General features: G+C 31.9%; 1 protein-coding gene across 1 annotated transcript; it reads left to right on the top strand.

Moving 5' to 3' along the window:
• The first annotated feature begins 771 nt into the window (after nt 1–771).
• Nucleotides 772–4,374, top strand: LOC145069737 (CAAX amino terminal protease family protein). Its single transcript, XM_079016690.1, has 10 exons — nt 772–1,096; nt 1,526–1,617; nt 1,760–1,867; nt 1,965–2,041; nt 2,120–2,253; nt 2,341–2,390; nt 2,505–2,597; nt 2,724–2,815; nt 2,922–3,028; nt 4,154–4,374. The coding sequence occupies exons 1-10, from the start codon at nt 836–838 to the stop codon at nt 4,193–4,195; spliced, it is 1,056 nt and encodes a 351-aa protein (XP_078872816.1). The 5' UTR covers nt 772–835; the 3' UTR covers nt 4,196–4,374.
• The last annotated feature ends 4,071 nt before the right edge of the window (nt 4,375–8,445 follow it).

The following is an 8,445-nucleotide window of genomic DNA, read 5'->3' as shown; positions in this document are numbered from 1 at the left end:
TACGATGACTATGATAAATTGTATGTTTAGATAGTAAATTTTGATTTTATGAAATTACTTGTTAAATGATGTTTAAATATGTTAAGTTAACATATACATATTTGCATCTCATGCATATAGTTCATAACAATATAACTTTTTGTAGTCTGAACATCTACGATGTTTATTGGATTCATCACTTATGCAATTTATATGTTTTTTGTCCCGTTTACATCACTAATGTCCCTTGTATGTTCGTGAGTCCGTATGTTTGGTTAAGATAATTTATAAGTTTCTTTAGGTTTATCGATGATGTAAAAGATTCTAGATAAATTTTCATTATTGACGTGGTACATGTAGGATGAAACAGACTCATGGACATTAAAATTTACGAGGGACGATTTTAGAATTAGAAATTTACTATACAAGCATGCAAAACATGATAATCATCATAGTCATGTAAAACTCATCATCAAAACATCAACGTACCACAATCACCATAAATTTATCATCAAATCATCATAAAACAGCAACCAAGTTTAAACCAAAAAAAATGCTAAAATGTTGCATATTTTGTGAAACAAAGCCAATCCACCAGTTAACTTTGAAATCTTAAAAGGTACCCACTATTTTTTCCAAAAAACTAAAAGTTTATGCTAAACCCAAAAAACTAAAAGTTTAGGCTAAACCCGGAAAGATGAGAAGATGTTGACTCTTTTTTAATAGTCAAAGTTCAGGGGCTCGAAAGCTATAAAGTAAAATTCAAGGGCGTAACTGAAACTTATCTTTTCCAAAACCCTGCCTGCCTTATCTTCAGAACAACGGTAGCACGAAGTTATCGGAAAACTCGACACCGATGGCAGCTCCGATTACCACCAGCACTTCATTATTTTCCCAGTCTTCTCTATTCACACTCGCACTAAAACCTCAGCTATATTCACCGAAAACCTTAATTGAATCAACTCACAGAGTCTACCATACCGGAGTTTCTACGTCGCCATGTCTATTAAATCGAGCTTTAAGGTTTCATCATGTGCATCACAGAAACAAGGAAGCTTTGAAGAGAGGCCTCTCTTCGGTTTGTTTCTACAAGAATAAAGATTCTATAAATGACAAGGTAATTTGTTTTTATTTGGTAAATACATTGGGAGTTTTGTCGTTTGAGAATGCTACTTTGAGTGAGGTATTATCAGAAATCTGAAAACAATTCGTAATTTTATGGATTCAGTCCTTGTTCTGTTACCGATCTAATTCAACCAATTCGGAAATCGTAAATCCATGCCACGCATTTAGGTTACCCTAGGTTTCTCAATAGAAATCTACTCTCAAAAGTTTGACACCATTAACTATAGCTTCCAATGGTGTTAGTAAAAGTGTTAATCAATATCAAATAAATTCAATCTTTTCATCAACATATACATAAACCACATTGTGTCAATTTTGCAGTAAAAGCCTTTTACACGACAATCTTTATCATGAATTTTCTGATTCAAGTTTGTAAATTTGCAAGTTCTGATTCTGATTCAAATGATGGAATGTTCTTCAGGGAAGTGGATTAGAGTGGCCAATCCTACAACGATGGGATGTACCATGGGAGTGGTATACAGTTTCACTGACTTCACTTGCTTGTGGATTAGGGTAAATTTTGCTTATCTTTGTTTCCATGAGTCCTACTTTCCTTATAAACCCTAATTTCTCCATGTACCTTGTATCATATGCATTAAAAAAGTTATCAATTTTTCCTATAAACCCTAAGTGAATGTAATATTTGCCCAGGCAGTTTTGTTTTGACAGGGCTTGTAGAGGCTGCAGCTCTTCCATATCTTGGCCTTCAAATTGGAGAATTAAGTCTTGATGAGAAGGCAGAAATACTCTTTTTTGATCAGGCGTATGACTTCTTTATTTTATTTTTCTCTATCACCATATATTGTTGAATTAACTTCTTATTAATATATTTAATTTGCCTTGTTTCTTTATGTTTTCAGCTTCACAACAGCTGTTGTACTTGCAACACTTTATAGTGTCACAAACAGAAGTGGACAAAAAGACTTGTATAGCTATGGTAATTATCACTATAACTCATAACATATTGTTTTTTTTGTTACAAACTTATTGACATTTCATCAAATTAATTTTCCAGATTGGAGGAATCCTTTTGATCTTCAAAAAGGATGGCTTTTATGGGCTGGAATAGGTCTTGTTGGAGCCTTGATTACTATCTCACTTACTGGAGTTGCCATGGCCTTTTTCAGTGGCGAGCCACCTCAAAGAGAGGTCAGTCAATCCATATATTATAAAAAAAACTCATTTGTAATTATATATTTTTAAATTTTTTTAAAAAAATCATTAACTTTGTTCCAGACTGATGCTCTTGTTCGCTTGCTTCCTTTGATTGGATCCTCAAGTGTCAGGTGCACAACTGCCTTTAATTCTTTTAAACACATCATAAAGTATAATTGGATATTGTCTTTTTATTATAAATAATCAAATAATTTCTTTTGTGTGTGTGTGTGTGTGTGTTGTAGTACTATATGCTTGTTAGGCATCACAGGTGTTCTAGCTCCAGTTCTTGAAGAAAATGTGTTTCGTGGTTTCCTTATGGTGTCTCTTACAAAGTGGTAAAACTATAGTAGTCTTTATTTTTGTTCTGCATATATTTTTTTAATTATTTAAATTTTATAAAATGTAAAAAGGGTAAAGAAAGTTGCTATTAATGGTGTGAGTTATGATGATTATCTTTGTAGGGTGCCAACACCGATTTCAGTTCTTATAAGTGCTGCGGTATTTTCAGCAGCACATCTCACTCCTGGGGAGTTTCCACAGCTCTTTATACTTGGTATTATTTCTGCATACATTAAATAAAAAAAATAATAATTTGAAGCTTAAAATGATGTATTTGAATATTAAAATGTTGTATTTAATTGAAAATGGTGGTGATATAGGAACTGCTTTGGGATTTTCATATGCCCAAACTCGAAATCTTCTCACTCCGATAACAATACACGCGCTTTGGAACTCAGGTGTTATTGTATTGTTGACCATTCTCCAAGTAAGTTATTTAAAAAAAAACATAAAGGGTAATGTAGTCATTTTATGTATGGGAGTTGTGTCAAAGTTGTTATGGAATATGAAAATAAGGACCAGAATCGTTGTGAAAAGTCAAATTGAGGACCAAAAGTGTTGTGAAAAATCAAAATGAGGACCAAAATTGTTATCAGGAATCAAAATAAGGACCAAAATTGTTAAGAAAAATCAAAATAAGGACCAAAATGGTTGTGAAAATCCAAAATGAGGATCAAAATTGTAATGAAAAAAATGAGGGCCAACATCGTTATGAAGAATCAAAATAAGGACCAAAATTGTTGATAGAAATCAAAATAAGGACCAAAATGGTTGTGAAAAAAATCAAAATGAGGATCAAATCGTTGTGAAAAATCAAAATAAGGACCAAAATTGTTATGAAAAATCAAATTAATAGCCAAATTTGTTTTGAAAAATAAAAATGAGGACCAAAATTGTAAAGAAAAATCAAAATGATGACCTAAATCGTTATGAAAAATAAAAATGAGGACCAATATTATTATGAAGAATCAAACTAAGGACCTAAATTGTTAAGAAAAATCAAAATAAGGACCAAAATGGTTATGAAAAATTAAAATGAGGATCAAAATCGTTGTGAAAAATCAAAATAAGGACCAAAACCGTTATGAAAAGTCAAAATGAGGACCAAAATTGTTATGAAAAATAAAACATAAGGATCAAAATTGTTATGAAGAACCAAATAAGGACCAAAATCATTATGAAAAATAAAAAATAGAACCCAAATTGGGAAGAGAAACTTTTGGGACTAAAATTGCAAAATTCAGCTATAATTAGGGGACCCAAATTGTAATTTACTCATTTGACTAATTCTTAATCATCCAAAATGCATCATGGAAATTTTTTTTCCATAAAAAGAAACAATTACAATTTTAATGTAACATGCCAAAAGGAGAGTTTTTAATTTGGTTGAATAAAATATCATTTTTGTTATCATCCCAAGAATTTAGAACCACTAACGTAGCTGATTATTTATTTATTATTTATTTCTACTTTATAATAGTAGTTGATATTTTTGATATTTTGTTTAAAATAAATGCTAACAAAGTTTCATGTTGCCTGTTTTTTTTTATAGATTCAAGGATATGATATCAAGGAACTATTGCAAGTGTCCTGATATAAATCGTATATTATCGGGTTTAAGTATGTACATGTACATCGCTTTCCTTTCTTGATCTGGGATACTGTAATTTACCTTTCTAGGTAGATATACATATACATATATGTATGTGTACATGCACACGTTTAAATTTCAAATTAACTACATAATGAATTGGTTATTGTGTGCCTAATAAATGGTTGATGAACACAAATTTCAACTTATAATATATAAATAGTTGACTAGTGGTAAATAGAAAAAAAAAACCATTAAATAGTCAAACTTTGATTTTACCATTGAATTAGTAGGTGTCGAAGGGTCCACATTTGGATCCGGGCCCGATTTCAGCAAAAGTCCGGCCCAAAAAAGAATGCCTTAATATTATTAATATTGTATTCAAGTGTTTTCAGCTTTCTTTGACAAAATTGCAAAAATATCCTAGTGGTTTTTCAATTTCTTTGAGCAAGGTCCAAAAAAAATTTATTAGCAAAAAAGTCCCAATTTGATAGTTTTGTTATGATTTTGGTTTCTGTCTTGTTAAGTTTAACAACATGGTTGTTAACTTTTGGCAAACGACGGATTTACTTTTAAGGATCATTTCTTTAGTTTTATCTTTTTACCAAACTATAAGGACCAATTATGCAAATTTTCTTTTTCATTTAATAAATTCTTTTAATTAATTCTTTTTAACTTCTGTATTATATTTTTATAAGATTATTATATATTAATAAATATTATATCTAATATATTATATTTATATATTAACAAATATTACTTTATTTGATTATTATTATTTTTTAATTATTTTTTTGAATTTCTTTTTTATTGGATTATTGTATATTAATGAATATTATTTTTAACATATAATATTTATCTATTAATAAGTGTTACTTTATTAGATTATTAATTTCATTTAATTAATTTTAAATTTTTTTTACCGTGTTAATTTTTTTATTGGATTATTACTTTATATTTGTTATTTTTATTTATAATAAATATTATTTTTTAATTGTTTTTATTTTCATTTAAGTGCTTTCTTTATTGTTTTAAATAAAAATACCAAAAATTCTCACCCACACCACCCCACCTCTCCTAATTTATTTTAAAATATTTGGAAGATAACATATTTTGGACAACACCATCACCATCACTCAGTCACCACCACCAGCATCACTCAGTCATCGTGTTTATTTTAGTTTTTGTGTATTCACATATATCTAAATTTGTTATATATTTCAATAAACTTATGATTCTAACATATATAATTTTCCTAAAAATATTTCTACATGAATTACCAAATCCGAGTACTCGCTACTTAGCAGTCGGCTGAGCGAGTACCGAATAATGAGTTCTAAAACATTGCCACCACTTGTAGTGGCTATGGTGGTTTGAAAACCTTCGATCTAATATTGTCGCCATTGATATCAGTATCAGTAATGAATGGTCGACTATACGCTGTATGTTTTCTGGGGTTTATTGTGCATTGTGTATGTAATCGACCGGTGTAGTTTTCGTCGAGAATGGCCGACTGTAGGCGATGATCGACGATTTCCAGCGAGATAATACGACGACGCAAGGTGGTAGAAGGCAACAATGGAGGAGCTGACCAGGAGTGTTTGGATCAGACCTCCTGGTGGTTGTAGCAGAATATGGCCGACTTAGTGGCAGATATAGAGGATTCCGTCGGATTGTGATGAAGTTGTCTTAGGTGGCTACTGGCGGCATTGGGTGTAACAAGTTGGTGGGGTTTCTTTCGAACAATCGATGAAGGTGATTGACAGTTGTCCCGCCGATTTTCGACGATGGGATGCGACACTTTTGTGTATTCTGACGACTTTATGGTGGAACCAATAAAATTAAAAAGAAATAATATTATACATTATAAATTATTAATCCAATAAACTAATATTTATTATATATAAAAATAATAAATTAAAAATAATAATCCAATAAAAAGAATTAATATAATAAAAAAAGTTAAAAGAAATTAATAATAAAATAAAGTAATATTTATTAATAGAAAAGTATTATATGGTAAAAAAATATTTATTAATATATAATAATATAATAAAAAAAATTAATCCAATAAAGAAGAAATTAAAAAAAATAATTAAAAAAATTAATAATATAATAAAATAATATTTGTTAAGATATAAATATAATATAATATAATTAATGTTTATTAATATATAATAATCCAATGAAAAAGAATAAATCCAATAAAGAAGAAATTAAAAAAAGAATAAATTAAAAAAATTAATAATATAATAAAATAATATTTATTAATATATAAGTATAATATATTAAATATATTATTTATTAATATATAATAATCCAATAAGAAAGAAATTAAAAAAGAATTAATGTATAATATTTCAATAAAATGAAAAAGAAAAATTACAGAAATGGTCCTTGTAGTTTGGTAAAAAGATAAAACTGCAGAAATGGTCCCTAGGGGTAAATCTGTCATTTTCAAAAACTTAAAAGCCAGACTGTTAAACGTAACGAGATAGGGACCAAAACCATCAAATAGGAACCTTTTTTGCTAATTAACGTTTTTTTGAACCTTACCCAAAGAAATTGACAAACCATAAGGACCATTTTTGCAATTTTGTCTTGAATTCTCGTATCAATATTTCTAGTATTTTTTTCTATATTTGGTACTCTTGTTTTTTCATATAAAAATTGACATCAAATCAACACAACGTCGAGGATTCTCGACATCGATATTTTTTTAAGGGATGGGTGGGTCCCACATTGTTAAAGAATGCCACATCATCACCACATATTTACTACTATACTATGAGATGCTTATCACTACCTCACCATTCAATTATATGTATTTTTTAATTAAATGTAATTCCAAAATACATAAAAATGCAGATACAATCAAAACATATTTTTTAAACTAGTATTTTATTCAATAAAAAAAATTACATAATTTTAAAAAACAACTAAAATAAAATAAAAAAACATAAAAATGCAAAAACAACTGTAACGTCCCAATTTTCAAGACTAAAAATTTTCTTTAATTCATTACCAAAACCATATTCATAAAGACATCTAATAAATCATAACATGAATTCAGAGTATCATTTCCAAAACATATTTTCATTATCAAAATAAAACATCCCAGACTGACTAATCAATGGTATGTGCCATGCGATCACCCCGAGCTCTTCCCTCCGCTACCGGAAGTACGTGAAACCAAAATTGAAAATCGTAAGCACGAAGCTTAGTGAGTTCCCCAACCTACCACATACCATGCTTAACCACATACTGCACATACTGACCACGCCCGCTATTCTGGGCCTCGCCCCTACCTTGGGCCTCGCCCGCTACAACGGCCCCGCCTGGCTTCGAGCCCCGCTCGGACATAGATCTGTTTCGCTTAGGCCTCGCCTGTCACTGGGCCTCGCCCTCCAACATATACTAACATATAACATATCACAACATATAAACTAAAGATATACTACCGAATCCTGTTCTAAAGGCCTCGCCTATCTTGGGCCTCGCCCATGTCCTGCAACTGATGAGTCATGGAACCCCATCCACGCTCCTACTGATAGTGAGATACGGGCCCGACCTACACCCACTCTTTCCCTAACCTGGGCCTCGCCCTTACTCTGCTGCTAATGAGATATGGAACACCGTCCATACTCTGCTGCTGGTGAGATACGGGACCTCGCCCACACTCACCTTCTTACCAGACACATACATGTATCACGCAGACACCAAGTATAACTATCATGCAAACCATTCCTTGGGCACCCGCCCGCTACACTGGACCTCGTCCTGAATATCATACTAGCAAACTGTGCTTAGGGCTAACCCCCAGGTCTTCATACTCACAACTACATGGGCCGGCATTGTGGCCGTAGACCCATTCACAGAAGGAGAAACTCACCTGCACTTGCTGTACTTGCTGATAACCTCTCTAGCTGCTGCCCGACAACTCTCTGAACTCCTGCTCCACTAGCTCCCCGAGCTACCAATATTAATGCAACACTTGGTCTAACTGTCCCCCGAAGTCAACTAAGTCAACTCTAGTCAAAGTCAAAGTCCTGGTCAAAGTCAACCTTCCAGGTCAACCCTACTCGCCGAGTCTGCCTACTGACTCGCCGAGTTCATATGCTCAGAGTCCTTCCATTCACGACTCGACTCGCCTAGTCAACCTATGACTCGCCGAGTCCACCGATTTTCGAGTCCTGTCCTGTCCAACTCACTGAGTCACCACCCGACTCACTGATTTGAGTCTTACCTCGAAG

The sequence above is a fragment of the Lactuca serriola genome, chromosome 8 (genome assembly GCF_051521515.1).
Source record: "Lactuca serriola cultivar US96UC23 chromosome 8, Lser_US96UC23_V15, whole genome shotgun sequence".
Classification (NCBI taxonomy): Eukaryota; Viridiplantae; Streptophyta; class Magnoliopsida; order Asterales; family Asteraceae; genus Lactuca; species Lactuca serriola.
Note: the sequence above shows the minus strand (reverse complement) of the source record. Positions and strands in the feature narration are given on the sequence as shown.

Bases quoted from the DNA above. Each gene is read 5' to 3' on its own strand.
- LOC145069737 (XM_079016690.1), top strand. From the start codon at position 836: ATGGCAGCTCCGATTACCACCAGCACTTCATTATTTTCCCAGTCTTCT. The intron at 1,618-1,759 runs GTAAATTTTGCT...TTGCCCAGGCAG, and splicing joins TCACTTGCTTGTGGATTAGG to TTTTGTTTTGACAGGGCTTG. The intron at 2,598-2,723 runs GTAAAACTATAG...TTATCTTTGTAG, and splicing joins ATGGTGTCTCTTACAAAGTG to GGTGCCAACACCGATTTCAG.